The sequence below is a fragment of the Poecilia reticulata genome, linkage group LG13, assembly GCF_000633615.1.
Source record: "Poecilia reticulata strain Guanapo linkage group LG13, Guppy_female_1.0+MT, whole genome shotgun sequence".
Taxonomy (NCBI): domain Eukaryota; kingdom Metazoa; phylum Chordata; class Actinopteri; order Cyprinodontiformes; family Poeciliidae; genus Poecilia; species Poecilia reticulata.
The window spans coordinates 19,049,836-19,065,624 of record NC_024343.1 but is presented as its reverse complement, the minus strand read 5'-3'; the positions used below and the strand labels follow the sequence as shown (position 1 = coordinate 19,065,624).

At 38.9% G+C, this 15,789-nt stretch overlaps 1 protein-coding gene across 2 annotated transcripts in view; it reads left to right on the top strand.

Annotated features, from left to right (window-relative positions):
* schip1 (schwannomin interacting protein 1) overlaps positions 1-15,789 on the top strand; it is a 269,246-nt gene that overhangs the window by 11,018 nt on the left and 242,439 nt on the right. For both annotated transcript variants that reach the window (XM_017308280.1, XM_008425832.2), the window contains exon 5: positions 559-700. In XM_017308280.1, the coding sequence (XP_017163769.1) occupies positions 559-700 (142 nt within the window). The remainder of the gene's footprint in view (positions 1-558; positions 701-15,789) is intronic.

The following is a 15,789-nucleotide window of genomic DNA, read 5'->3' as shown; positions in this document are numbered from 1 at the left end:
GTCTTTCCAGAGGAGCTGATTGAGTGGCTGGTCATTTGCTTTGATCATTTGATTGCCCAAAGGGCCATCTTAAAGTTTCACAAGCTATGCAAATGCAGGTGCACCCTTGTCCCTTAGTGGGGTCGGGAGGGTTGCTGGTGTAGGTGGAATATAACAGTAGAAATAATAAGAAAAAAAATAATGAAAGTAGAAAAACCCCAAAGAATGTAAGTGCACATGGGAAACACATGGAGGCAGTGTGATGGTTTTTGCTTAGCTTTCAAAAGCGCCAGAATCCCATATGAAATCAGTGTATTCTCTTCCTATCACTTCACAATACTCCATTTCTTTGTGCTGATCTATCATATAAAATCTGTAATAAATACTTGGATGGGAAAAAAACTGTTTGGAAATGTGATTAAAAAGCAGAAAAGGCCAGAGGCAATGAGAATTTATGCAAAGCGCTGCGTGCGTAGGCAGGGGTGTACCTAAAGAAAATGGTAAAACTGCAGTATAATTTTAGAATTCAGGTAACACTAATGATTAAGTCAAAATTAAAACCCTATTGTGTTCTTTTAGCATCCAGCGGGCCTGGCGAGCCAGTATGTCCCGTAAGCTGAGCCCAGAGGTCCCAGACGAGAACCTCACCAGATACGAATGGGAAGAGACCAGGACCTCAGAGAAAGTCCTCAACCCTGTGGTGGCTTCAGATATTTTCCCGGTAAGACTGCGGAAAAGCGAATCAAACGGACCACCATATGGCGCGAGATGAAAGTCAGTCAGCAGTGAGAGGCGCAGGCATCTTATCCGCTGCACCGTTTGAATTATCAAGCTCTCATCTGTTGTTTCTGTGGAGCATGAAAAAAAAAACACAAAAAAAACAAACGGACGAGCATATGCATGAATAAAGAGACTAATAGGGAAGAGAGCAAACAGGAGGGGAGAGGGGAGGGGTGTTTTCCTCCGCTGTCATTTGGTGGGGGGCCGCGGGGGTCGCACTGGCTAAGGTGGATGGGAGGCCAGCTGGCACCATGCCCGGATCTGTAATTAGGCGTTAATTAGGTGAATTTTCAAAGCTGGTTGATTGATTAATGAAGTGCCTCTGCCCTCTTTGTCCCCCGCCTCGCCCCTCCACCGGCACTTTGTAATCTTGAGGCAGTGTGTAGAATTAAAGAGTGCTCACAGGGCATGACAGCCAAACAAAAAGCCAGAAAACAAAACAATGGGACAATCAGCAGACAGAGAGAGAGAGGTGGGAATGAGAAAATCACAAAGAAAGCTGAGCTGAAGAAGCACAGGCAGAGATAAGAGGATAGATATGGATATGTGAAAAAGATTCCTTTAGATCACCTCAAGTTCTAAGTGACAAACTCAGACACACACACGTTCGCACACGCACACACGCACTCAGACATAAACTGTGCTGTGCTGCTTTCCCGTTGTCTGTTGGCTCTCACAGTGTAGTAATCACACCGAGACGCACGAGCTGCCTGTGCACACCTGCCCACGCTCTTTGCAAAGACTTAGCACAGAGAAATATGATGTCATGTCTCCGTGCTCAGCAGCTGTGGCAGCTTTGTGTGGGTTAGATATTGTTTTTTTTTTAACCCACTCCTTTTTTCTGTGTTGGTGAGATGATGTCCTGATGAGACCTGGTGTGAATGTGCCTATGAAAATGTTGTCCTGTCAAGCTATTGTGTATTTTTGGATGTAGTTGGGAGGGATTTTGGCTCATTATTTTGAACTCAAATGTTGAAAGAATATTCCATTAATACCATCAGTTAACCTCGTGCTATTTTCAGCAGATGTTTTCACTCACGACACTATGCTACTTGCTTGAAACTAAATGTGAAAGTTATTCCATCAGTTACTTTTTGATTAAATTGGCTAATAATTTCAAATTAAGGCAAGTTATGCTCTCTTGAAATGCAAATATAAAAGTCTTCATCTTGTAATTACCCATATTTTTACTCTTCATTTTAGTTTTATTACAAATAGGACAGAAAAAGTTAATTGAGTTGAGCGAACACATTAATTGAACGTTACTAAATAAAGCATCTGTTTTTCGATCAGTGACCCGTATCCCATTCTTGTTTTTGGAAATACAAAAAAAGGTTGCCCAAAAAAATCAGGAACTAATAAAGAACAGTTTCAATCAGGTAAAGTATTGAGACACTTCTGATGTTTTGGGTCAATGACTAAATAATCAGTTTTCTACAAAAGTAAATCTTCAGTGTATGTTTTTTAAAAATATTGTTTAGTTTATTGTTAAACAGAGAGAAATAAAACAAATCTTTAAGTAATTAGTTTTTTATCTTAAAACTTTATTGCACATTAAAATAATTAATCACAGATTGGCTTAAAATTGCATACTAATAGACTAATTATTTTTTTAATGACTGTGCTTGTAAACTAGATTGTAATTACTGTTTACAAAATTTCAGATTTATTCCTTTAAGATGTTTTTCCGCAGAGTTTATTACATAAAACCATGTTCAGAGGTAAAACGTACTTCACACAAACTGAAAACTATAAAGTGCAAGGGAGGCACTTTAAAGCTTAAGTGCTCAGGATAACATACAGAATCGGCCTTACAAGCAAAGACCACATAAAGCAATCAAAATAATAAAATCATCCAATTACAACCATGATGTTGTTACATTTCGAAATGTTTTCAAGAAGCCTAGCCGAACTAAGGCAACTCTTGTATTTTGTCCTTCCACTTACTGTAGTTGCTTTTGTTGAATTGTGTGCATTTACCCTTTATAGGTCAAAATTAATTTTATTTTGGACTTTTTTTTTTATTAGCAATCACATCATCATTTGGCATCGCCGATACTGTTTTGTTAGCATCAGTAAAAGTCCACAGTGTTTGAGAGATGATGGGTTAATTCTGATTATGGACATGACACTTTGTTTTCCTCATTACTCTTCTTGCATTTCCTCTTTTTATGTGATTACTCACAGTAATTGCAGAAAGCGCTAGAGTTGTGTTTTTGTGTGTGTGTGTATGTGGGGGGAGGTGGGGGGGGGGTGTGCGTGTGTGTGTGTGTGTGAAGTTTGACTCGATTATAATAATTACAAGCAGGAAAAAAAAAACATACAAAAGCATGTTTACTGTAACTCTGTCTTATCCTTTGGATGCTTGTAAGCTTTAGTTGAAATCCACTGAGATTATTTTTCATCATTCAAGCCACCTTTCACTCAGAAAGGCGCAAATGCCCGGTCTTCCCTCCAGCACCTTTACCCTTTCTACTCCATTGCATCACTCCTTTTGCCTATTTTTTCTTCTCTTCCTTCCTCTGTCCATCACACTCTAATCCCTCTGTCTTTCTCACTTCGTCTGTCCTCATTCACGCTGCATCCCTCTCTGCTGTGGCAGTTTGGGCTCTGAAGGACAGACATTAATCAGTGTAAGGCCAGGGTGCCACATTATATCTTTCTGAGTGTTGGTGCTCTTGTTGGCTCATGTGAGTTTGAAGGACCTTGCCGCTGCCCTGTAGGGGAGCGGGGAAGGTTCAAACGTACTTTATACATATTTTATGGAACTCCAATATTGAACACACACACATGCACATGCACACACATGCACACACGCAGGCATACGCTCGGAGAAGATACCGCAGCACACATTCTTCATCTTCCATTGGAAAACCTTCTTTGATTTACACTCAGGAATTCAACTGTTTGCATCAGTGTCAGGCTGACATTGCAGCTGCATGTCTGGAAATGATGATCTGCTGTAAAACTAGACCTAAATGTAATATTTATGCACTAAGGGCCTCGACTCGTCATGTCCTGCTCTGGCCATGCCTGGGTTGTTGATAGTAAATCAATGGTTTTGACTGCTGCAACAATTCTGCTGGTTTATGTTGGCAGACCTCTGGCAGCCGCCGTATTGGCAAATTTGTTTTGTTGATGCAAAACAGTGAAAGGAGGAAATAATTTGACAATCAGTTATTCTTTTAACTGGTAAAATAAATTGAAAAACATAAAAAAAATACTTAAATATTTATATTTACATTCTGACATGATTTAATAAAATGATCAATCAATCTGAGATTAAAGATCAAATTTGCAGCAGATTTTAAAAATAATGATACCAGTCCATAACACGGCCCATAGTTTCATTAAAACTCCAGGTATTTTTCAAGGGCAGGGCTGAATTGTGTAGTGATTCACAACCTGGTGCTTTCTGAAATGTACAGGTGACTTTCTATGACACATGGGGCAGTTTTCTGAATAACCGGCCTGTTGTATGACATTTTCAAGTTTCCTTCTGCTTATTTGTCCGTTCTGTTTTAGGTCATGCTGGTCACTTCCGTTATTTATTTCAGGTTAACTTCCATTGTATTTATTTAGTACTTACCACTTTCCCAGAACTTATAGGTTGTTTTTCTGAAGGTTTCCGTTTACTTTTCAGAAGCACTTTCAGGGATCATCCTTTACTGCAGAAAGACTTCTGACCTTATGCTTCCTGAAAAATTCAGGTTACCTTCTTCAACTTTCAAGTTAAATAAAGATATTTTAAAGTGGTTACCAAAAATATACAGACTATATTGTCAGAACTTATGGGGTATTTTCTGGGAGAGGGTTTTATTTTTTTATTTTTTTCAAAGTTTACTATGTATTTTCTTGAAATTACAGATCTGGAGAATATAAAGTAGGACTACTACCTCATGTTCCTTATTATACATACATGTTTTGTTTTTTTTTCTCCATGATGTGGTGGGAGCCGTAGTGCAAGTAAGTCCATAGAAAGTACCTGGTTGTACGGCATGTCAGAATACAGCCTGGTTACTAAGAAAAACCCTGCAAGTTTAGAGAAAGTCGGCGCTGAGATTGTTTTTATCTAAAAATCTGTAATTAACATCTCAGTAAGTTACCTCACTGAGACGTTTTCACTGCAATATTGAATGCAGATGAGCTCTTGAACTCTACAAATGTCTTAGCCTTGAAACAGGTGGTTACTTATAGAACAAGATCTAAAAGCTGCATTATAAGTGATTTGACAGCGATTACTTTTTCATCATCATACATGTAGATTATTGTTAGGCAACTCGCATCCTTTGCTCTGCATTTAGCTTTGAAGGTCTTCTCCTTTGTAGAGTGACCTGAATATGTAGAAGTCTTTAAGTATGCATTTGCATAGGAGCGTCCATGTAAGTGCTGACTGGTGCTGCCGTGGATCCATGTGATTTACACGGGCGTGTGGCCTTCTGGGATGTTTTAGTTAGTTTTATTCAGAGCCACAAGCCAAGGATCAAAGCAAACGTGTTGAAATGAGAGAGCAGACGAACAGCTTCAGAGTCATTTCTCTGAACCCGTGCTGAAGCTAAACAGCCCGGTAACTAATGAATTCATTTAAGTGATGGATATCCCAGAAAAGTGCAGTAAGAAAACAGAGGAGGAAAAAGATAAAATCCTGTTGCCTATAAACTTCAAACAYACACACACACACACACACACACACACACACACACACACACACACACACACACACACACACACACACACACACACACATAAATGTACCTGTGCTTAGCTTGCAGGATGTCTGTGTCCATCGCTGTCTGTTTGCGAAAGTTGTTTGTAGACATTGATCTGCTGCTACCTCTGTGACTTGTTTGCACTCCCACCTCTCCACCTTACTTTCTGAGGAGAAAGTGTTGGTGTAAGCATTTCTGCAGGCTGCGTGGGAGATCATTCTCTCATCTCTTACCACCAATAATCTCACAAGGCAAAGAGACGGCTCCATCCCTGCTGCCACCACTACCCCAACCTTAATCCCTTTTTCTCACACTCACTTCATGTCATTCCCTCCTTTCGCCTCCCACTGCTTCTTCCACGGAGAGACACACAGGCACACTCAAACACACCGTATCTCACTCCTCCTCCCCTCTACCCCCCCTCCACACACACACTTCGCCCCTCCCCTCCGTATTTGCAGACGATTGCTAACAAATGTTTTATTGGTGTCAGTCGGTGTCTGGTTTCAAATGAATTTATACACCTCTGCTGGAGAGTTGACATCGATCGGGCTTAACTCATTTAATAGTCATGACATTTGCCTATTAGCTTATTTACTGTCAAAACAGGCCTGAGCTCAGCTGGCTTGCTGAGAGACAGTAACTCTCTCATTTGTATCCGTCACAGAAGTTAAATTTGACTGCCTGTGCAAAATATAAACTCCGGAGGAATATTCAGGCCCCGGCGTGCAGACAGAGATGGACTCGCATGCAGTAAAGCTACCACCCATCATGTATAAATCGATATAAACTCCATCATTTTATTATCAAAACAGCAAAAATGGCAAAATTACAAAAGCTGACATCAGACTCGCTTCTCCACCCCACCTCCTCATGTTTCTCTTAAAGGATTGCTTGTCAGCTTCAATGTTATGAGTACTGTTGCTGGGTTTCTTTCCCATTATGGAGAGCACCTTCACTAAAAAATATTTACTTTTTACAGTAATTTTAACTGATTTTGTCTGTTTTCATCATCCAAGTTAGAGATGCACTAATCAACAATTTGGACCAATTTCAGCACCGGTTAAACCGAAAATTGAACTATTACAATAAAAAAGTTGATATTGTGCATTGCTAGATGGGAAAAATTACTTGGAGTGTCATAATGAGCTCTAATTTTTGCTGAATTAGAGCTCATTCCTGGTGTGTCATATGAGAAACTGCATGTTTAATATACTTTGTTTGTGTCTGTACATGGATGCAGTGTTGTCTGAGTGTGTTATAAATTACACATGTAGATTTGTGCTGTATTATAAAAGTTTTTTTTAACATCTTAAAAGTACTGTTTTATAAATGTAGTTAAGATATAGGGAGCGTTATCAGCGTATCCCAAAATGCCAAAACAATCTCAATCATCCCTTTTGATTCTCTAGAACATAATCTTTTTCTGCTAGCTTCTCCTTACTTTGCCATTATTGTGATGTTATTGATGTGTAACCTTAGGGTAAATGAAATATGGACTTCTATTTTCATGTTTTCCAGCCTTTCAGTTAGAGATAAAGATTACAACCTTCCTTTAACTCAAGAAAATGGCAGCAAGCTTTGTGTTTTGCAGATAGAGGCTCAACAAAAATATCTGCAGTTTAAAAAAAATGATGGAATGAAGATGAGAAAGATTTCTGTAGATCGCATTTGTTGGACGAAACAAATTAGTGCAGCTAAAGCTTGCAATGTTGCTGTAAGTGGATCATGATGCCTAAGAGTTGTGCTAATTCATCCAGGCCAACAGTTATTATTTGAAACAAAGAAATTATTTTCCATAAGGATTTTATGGGTGTATGCACTGTAAACCTACTCTCCAAAGTAAAGTTCCAAAATAGCTATTGATTTTGAGGGAGCCCATTGGGAAGATATCTTGGCGATTCATCATCGCTATTTGGCAGAAAGGGAAAATGAGGAGAGGATAAAGCTAATGTCTCCGGGAGGCAGAGGGAGGATGATGGATGTTTAAAAATGCGAAAGCTGAGAGTGATGGCAGCTAGATAAGATGTGGTGGGATTTGAAATGATTATTAGAATCATAACTCTATGTCTGAGCCTCTGCGAGTCTAAATTTCTGCTCGAGTTTAAGAGTTTGTGCAGGTGCAGGTGCAGATGCTTACAAAAATATTCATGGCCCTTTTTTTTATAATGATAACTTTCTTTGTATTTTATTGGGATTTTTTGCTTCATACTATTGAGAAGGTTATTCAGCCATTTGATTCAGGTGTGTTGGACCAGGGGCATACCTAAGAGTTGCAGAACACCGACTCTCAAGAACTGGAGTGGAAGACCCCTGGTATAAACTATCCCACTTTTGCTATGTTTATATGTTTAGACATGATCTTCTGCCCCAGGCTAAGGTTCTCTGCAGGAGGCATAAAGGGGTTGTCAGTATCCAGATGTACCAAGTTATAAAAGTAAAAATTTTGAAACTGTAAAAAATTTCCACCTTACCATTCTTCTTTTTAATGAGAGACCAGAGAAACCACATGAGGGACTTAGATCTTCTTCAGCTGGATTGCCAAGTGTAACTTAACTCCTCCTCCACCACCTTTTGATGAAAACTGTAAGTCGACTTACCGTAAAATGAATGCCACTGCTTTTTCTTGAACGACTAAAAAGAGTGGAGTCGTTCTGGTCACAAAAAGCACTGACAGTCGCGTTATAGAAACTAAAGGATCTTCCAGCAAAGCCATTGCAAAACCAAGAAATTATAATATTATACCTTTTTGTTTTGGGTTTTTGTGAACACAACAAAAGCTTCTCCATTAACAAGCATTTTTAGAAGCATTGGTCTAACAAGTAGTACCTATAATAAGCTCAGCAGGCTATCAGTTTCACCAGGTATCTGCTAGTTGCTGCTACCGCTAGTCTGGAGGAGCTCTGTGAGACGGATGCTCAGCTGCAGCTCCAAAGAGGAGCTTTGGGTAAATAGGCGATGCTAAGTAAGAACAAGCATTTAGGAACCCCTGAATGGTTGCCGAGGGAGATTCAATCATTCCTCAAATATGTGTGAAAAACTCTAAGCAGCAAAATTTTTTCTATGTAGGATAAACATTATGATGTGATACAAAGCTCAAAGTCAATTTTCCAATTTCCCTACCCCTCCTTTAAAATCATAGTAAAAGTTTCACATTGTAATGTTTTAGAATGTGAACAGTGTTGTGGTTGTCAAATTGCATAGCACTGTGTGTATATCAAAGGATCCGTTTCATGTTTATACTGTCAGAGTAACACACGTAGCTGTGTACTCATTAACCCACTCAAGTGCACACACACGAGCAGTCTCCACTGGCACATTAAACACATCTGATGACCTCCTGCAGGACAAATCAATGAAATCAATGTCATACAACCACAGAACAAAAAATAAACCAGAACAAAATGGACACAAAACACAAAAAGACACAAAAAGAAAAATATGTCCAAAGGTTAGTGTTTTTTTGGGGGGGTTTTTTGTATTTTTTGTTTGGAAGCCAAGGGTCTTTAGAAAGTTTATTGGAAAATTTCCAGCAGTTCATGTCCTGCATTTTAATAAAACCAATAGTTTACAGCTGCTGCATGGGGATTTGATTGGAGGCCGTGAACCCCCTACAAGCCTCTAATTGGTTATTTATCTAGAAAACATGGCATTTAGCTGACGCTACTTAAACTAAACCCGTGTAACGTTGTGTGAATGCTTACATATGGCAGCATATAAACATGGATGTACCACCTTTATGCACACAAACCGGCTATAACCAGGCATAAATCTGCTGGAGGCATCTCCCTACCATCTGGAGAAGTAATAACAATCTGGAACCTAAGGCAATATCCTCCCCTGTTCTATTTCAACGCAACCCTGCCTGCACACGCACACACGCATGCACCCCCCCCCCCCCCACACACACACACACACGCACACATTCCTGGCTATCTTCTCTTCTTCTTTTCCCCGTCCTACAGCCGCTTGTGTTTTTTTATTTGTCCTTTCTTCCGCCATTTACTTCAGTGTGCTTTTCAACACCACTTCCTCCTCACCGATCTATATGGTCTGTTCGTATGTGGACACCGTCTACTGCTCGGATAGACTCGGGCCACATGGCCAGTGAGTCTGCCCATAATGAGATCTCTGGAGGGAAAAGGAGTGGCATAAAAAGGTGGTAGAGGGCAGGAAAGAGGGGAAGAAGAACCGGGGGTTAATCTCCATTCTGACCCACTCAAATGTGGGAAACATCTGCAATAGCTTCCCCTCGTCTAACTTCAAGTCTAACTTCGACCCTTCTTGAAGTACCCCTCCCGTTTGTTCATTAGCTATGTACCATTACTGTCTATTAAGCAGATCAGAGGCATGATAATCCCCTTCTGACAGCATTCCTGCTGTGCTTACAGAGCCCTCGCTATTGTGGGAAGGCTGAAGGAGAAGTGAGGATACTCAGAGGAGAAGGACTTCTAGGTTGGAAAGGAAAATCAAAAGCACCGGGGATAGCACTGAAGGGGGAAAAAAAAAAGAGATATAATGCCCATGCTGGGTTACGGTTTATTTTTAAATGAAGTGCAGAAGAAGAATATATTATGTGCATAAGATATTCATGCCTTCACTACTTATTATAGTGCCTTGCTGTTGCTGTACCTTTAGGGAGCAAAGAAAGTTTACAAAAGGATTTAACAAAATGAAGTTAATCAGACACAACTATGTTTTGTAATATTCCAATAGCAATGGGCCAAAGATAATGACAGGAACAGGAGATGAAATAAGATATAAGAGGAAATTACAATTAATAAGAAGTGGCAACAAAAGAGATACTCTTCATAATAATAAAGGTGTAGTCTCATGCTAAGGCCACAACATGTTGCAATATAAAGCTATCTTAATCTATTATAATATTCATCAATCTCTCATAATCTATAAAAATCAATCTAAGAAATTGATTCTTCATCTCAATATTCTTCATTATGCAAAAAAATCTCAAATTTGTGTACGTTTCTCCAATTTTGATTTATTTTCAATTAATTACTCAATTAACTGCTGCTTAAAATACTAAAGGTTGTTATTTTCTAAAGGTTATTTAACCAACAAGAATATGACTGAAAATAGATCTAGCATGTCTTAGCATTCAATTGTGAAGCGTACACATGATGCAACCAAAAACAATAATCATAACTAGATCTAGAGAGGGTGATCAGTTCTCTCTCAACTAGTTGAGCAACATCTTCTTCTCGAGGATTTCTGTGGTCTCGGTCAGAACTCGAACCTCCGGGAACCAAACGCTTCTGAGGGATAAGATGTCACAAGGAATTGATCACCCACTCAGAAAGGGTCTTTGTGTGATGTCAGAACTGGGTCGCTTTATTCAGCCAATGAAAAATGGATTCTGACACAAAGGGGGTAAGGTGTTTTTTTCTGAAACACCTTTAGACTCAGATAGCTCCATTTTCTAAAGATACTAACAGTCTGCCAATGTTAGACAGCTGTCTCACCACATTTAAATATCCAACATTATGTAAGGCTTGTACTAACACAAAGTTAAATAAAACCTGTTAAGGATAACAACAAGATTATAAATTAGCATATTGGCCATCCTTGCCACCAACCACAGGAGTAGTAGCTATTATTTGACTAGATTTTTGGTTTATTAAAGTGTCTTGTGGAAAAGTATTTCTTTAAAGTTTAAACCAAAGTAAGGGAATCTTCACTACATAAAATTTCATGTGTCGCTAAATCACTCTTCTGTTAGTTAATCTTGTTCGACTTGATTCTTCAGGTTTCCTACAGTGATGTACAGTCATGTTTTTATCAAACACATTCAGTTTTAATGCTGACTCATGTCCACCACTGAAACTGATAACAATGGATACCAGAGCACCAGAATTCAACCTAGAAGAAGAGAAAATAGTCCAATGAATCACATTTTCTGTTCTGGTAAATCACATGGATGGTACAAATATTTCCTATTTTGACAGGACAGTTTGTCCAATAAGAGCATAAACGGTTCAGTTATGATTCGAAGAACGCAAACAAGAGTTTGATTGGTCAACACGACCTAAAGAATCCCCAGATCTCAATCGGGTGAAGCATCTGTGCAAGATACTTAACCACATACTATAGCCCACACCTTCAGGGCTCTAGTGGAGTCCATACTCTGACCCAACAGGGATCTTTTAACAACAAAAGTGGGACCCCATGCAACACACTGCAATGGGCTTTGGTCATAATGTTATGCTGGATCGTTTATGTCGTGTTGTTTTTGTCTTTCGCTTAGACGTACCTAATTTCCTGGAAATGTTTATGTAAAATAACCATTTAAATACGTTTTCTGATGGCCAGTGCATGCTCTGCCAGCAGGGAGCTGTTCTGTAATCAAACAGAGAGTCAACACTAACAGGAGCTTTATTGTCACTCCGACGACAAGACCAGAGGTGCTCAGCAGGATAAAACTGCACTTCCCCTGAGCTTTGCTCACAGCATAAATAAGCTGATTTAAGCAGACATGAAAAAAACTTAAAATGTGAAGTCTAATAAATAAACAAAAAAAAAAAACAGCTATGGCTAAAAAGGCAGAGAATGAGGAGCTTTATTTCTAGAAGATATTACACATGAAAAAATATGTGTTTCTCCAAGTATTATTTATTGAAACAAAGTTCGAGAGAACACAAGTCTCTCAGAGAAATCAAGACGAGTTATTGCCCCTGGTCTTATTACAGAGTAACAGAAGGGACGGGAAGGATATGTATTAAGACGGTTTGTGTTCCCGTGCTCAACAAATTTGACAGCCCAGTCAGTGTTTGTGTATTTCTTTTTAAAAGATAATCAAGGAACTCGACAGTCCTACGTCTCATACAGTAATAATGTTTGCAAGAGTGCAGACGAGTAAACAGTCCATGTGCACAGTGCATAAAATCACTGTCTCTTCCAGGCAAAGCGTCTCAGGTACAGATATTAAAGTAGGATGAGGCGAGGTTTGGTCTCTTCATTTCTGGGGGAAATGACAGCTCCTCTGTGCCCTCTACAGCAGAAGAAATGTGATGGTCTTCAACATCAGATCGAGCATAGGCTGTTGACTAATCCCACATTGTTCAAATTGATCACTTCAGAATAAAGAGGATCTTTTTGAGATTTGGTGACTATTTGGCTCACCGATGTATTCAATCCCATGGTTAACAATGTTGACATCTTGTGAGGGTTGACCAAAACTTTTACTAGCCACGTTGATAGATGCACCTTGTTTGTGTGGGGTTGGTTCCCATTTTTGCTTTTTGCAGCTACCTTAGCTCTTCATAACATATTCAGTAATGCATGAAAATATTCCTCAGCAATTTAATGCTTCATTCATTGTGGAGAAGATAAAATCACATGTATGCAATGTAAATAGTAAGTGCAAGAACATTTCTAGGGTGCTCTCTTGGATTTGGGGATTGTGGAAGAAGCAAGTTTGAGATGATTAAAGTAGCCATCAAAAGACTGGTGCACCGTTGTCATGTGGAGGAGTGATGCTCTGGTAGGCTGTAGTATTTCTATGTTCATTTATGTATAATTGGTGCTAATGGACACTAACAGAGTTGCCACCAAAAAAATGTCACACTCTAATAACTGGCATTGCTTCAATAAGCTTCTGCAATGTCAAAAGATGTATTTCCAGTCGGCTTTGCGTTAATTTTTCACCAAAATCTGACTGATCCATATGTAAAAATGATGTCTCTTGCTTTCTGAACCACTCAGCCTGACAAAGCTTGGCATTGTCAACTTACAATATCCTCTTGTCATCAATTTATTGATGTAATAAACTGGTCATTCAGTATATTCAGGTGGTCAGCTGATCTTGTATTGCTACTGAAACCTGCAGTTGTACCATAGTTTCTGCAATCTCCTTAGATGTTTTCTCTGCTTCATGCAGAGGATTTGACCCTTCTTAAACAGAATAGCACCTTTTCCATGAGCACAGGAAGCGTCTTTCCGCAGTGTTGTTTAAGACAGAAGCTACTCATAGCATTAGCTGAGCTTAAATAACTTGTTGCCAGCTGGAAGACAGTTGTCCAAGTAGTAACTATCCAATGTCAAGCTCGTACCCATTTGCTCAGCAAGATTCAAGTCGCAACTTTTCTTTTGGCCTTTCAGTGTATATATACTGTATATCAAGCATTAGAGCAAAAGTTCTAATGCTTCATTTGTGAAAGTAAATCTGCTAAGCTTCTCCTTGGCACTTAGACAACAAGTTTGAGTGCTACTCTGCAGGACAGGACAAGTAATAAAAAGATGGAGCAAGGCAGTGTTCCAGAAATAGGAGTGTTCTTTTCCTTAAAGAAGGCATTTGGTAAACTACGGGAAACTCTTCTTTTTGGAAAGTGACGGGGAGCACTTGAAGTCTGTGATGGATTGGATCCCTTTCATTAATCTGAGACAACAACTTTTCTGTCCTCTTACAACAAAGTTTAAGGTGACTCTAGCATTTTTCCCATGCTGTGGTGAATATTTACACAATAAGTAATAATAAGTAATAGGTAATGCAAAAAAAAAAAGAAATCTTAGTATGTGGCTCAAGGATGAGTCAGTTCTTCTTATAATACACACGTGAAAGGAGAGTTACACCCATAACTTTTTGTGTATGTTTTATGGTACTCATGTGTAGCTTTGGATCGAATAAGACATCAGAGAACTCTTTTGGGTTGTGTTTCCTCACAGGTAAATTTAATCTGTGTGTATCCTCTCTTGTGTCTTTTTGGCCCATAAGTCGGGGATGAGAGCAGAAGTTCTTTATTGTAGTGTATATGAGAATTGACTTGTTACTTTACTGCAGACAAGAGAAAGCAGCACGTATCTGTAAAGACAATGGGTAGAGGATTATCTTTGGCACATGTTAGGCTTTTTATCCAATGCTTTAAGTTTTACTTGGGGTATAAACTGTTTTAGTGTTATTGAAGCTGTAGTAGTTTTCATATCTGGGAAAGTTTCCCAGACAAATGTCCTGGCTTTGAAGTTTTGGTTTTGTCTATGATTGAAGCTATTGCAGAACAACTTATTTAGCCAGAGTTACTAACAACCTATGAATCTGCATGAGTATGGAGTGTGTGCAGGGTCTGTTTACATACGGCCATCATCGGCATGAATGTCTAATCATTTTGGGCTTTTACCAATGCATTTGAACCAATCATCTTCTATGTTAGAATTTGGAACTAACATCAATGGGTTTTAAAAAGAACGGTTTTGGTGCTTTTTGTTTTTACTATAGATTTCCTTTTTTTCATTTTCCCAGAAAATCCTCAATAAATTCAAAGTTGTGCATCAAATTCTTGTTATTAAAATGCATTTAAATGTATTGTTGTATAGTTAAAGTCATTTAAAGTCCTAAATTAATATGTGGTTAATGCAAATTATGATTGTATAAAATCCTGCTCAGTGACATTTACTCACATACATATATATATATATAAGTAATTTGTAATATACACCTGCCTGTACAGTTCTTCCTCGAAGTATAAAACCCAGCCAAATGTGTCCTCGCAATCTTTCACCATTACCATGGAAACAGTGAGCATGCACAGGATGTTCTTATTTACCTATGCAAATAACTTCCTGCAGCTCTCATAGTTGTCAGTCATGTCATTTGGTAAAAATGTTGATTGAAAGGGTGAAAAATTACAGTCTGTGCCAAAAAATGAAAAACCCTTACACATCACTTGCTTGTCCACATCTCAGCCAAGTGTTACCTTACTAATCAATACATTTTATAAAGTATCACAGGCTGTACATTGCTCCTCCTATTAATACTAATGCCTGCTCTCTCAATCATCATAGTGCATGCCTTGCATTTTCAGCAAAGAAAGCATTCAGAAAGAGGTGTAAACTTTGAGAAACTGCAAGCACAGAGTAAGCCCCTCACAAGAATGAACTAAGTTATTTGACAACTGAGTCTAAGGTGCTGAAGAAGATTGAAAGTAATTAGGTGGGCATCCGGCTGCCCTTTCTGCCAATTCCTTTGTTTAAGTGGTAACAATGAATGGGTAGAGGGTTGAACTAATTTTAGCAAGATGTTGCTTAAGCAGCCAACACTCTTAAATTGATGTTCTATTAGTTTGGTGCGTCTAAAAATACTTTAAGTGGTGCAAGTGTGAAGCAACTAATCACATTTCTCTGCTGCCATATCTAAAACTACAAGCAGACTACAATTCTAAAGCAGCGCAAAAAATTAATGTCGTTGTTCACAACTCCTCCGTTTGTTTGCTGATTGGCCCGGTAGAAATTCTACTGGAGTGAAGGGGGAAAAAAACTAATTCTAGACTCCAAAACCAAAATGTAGACAAAGCTATACATTTGCAGTAGTTCA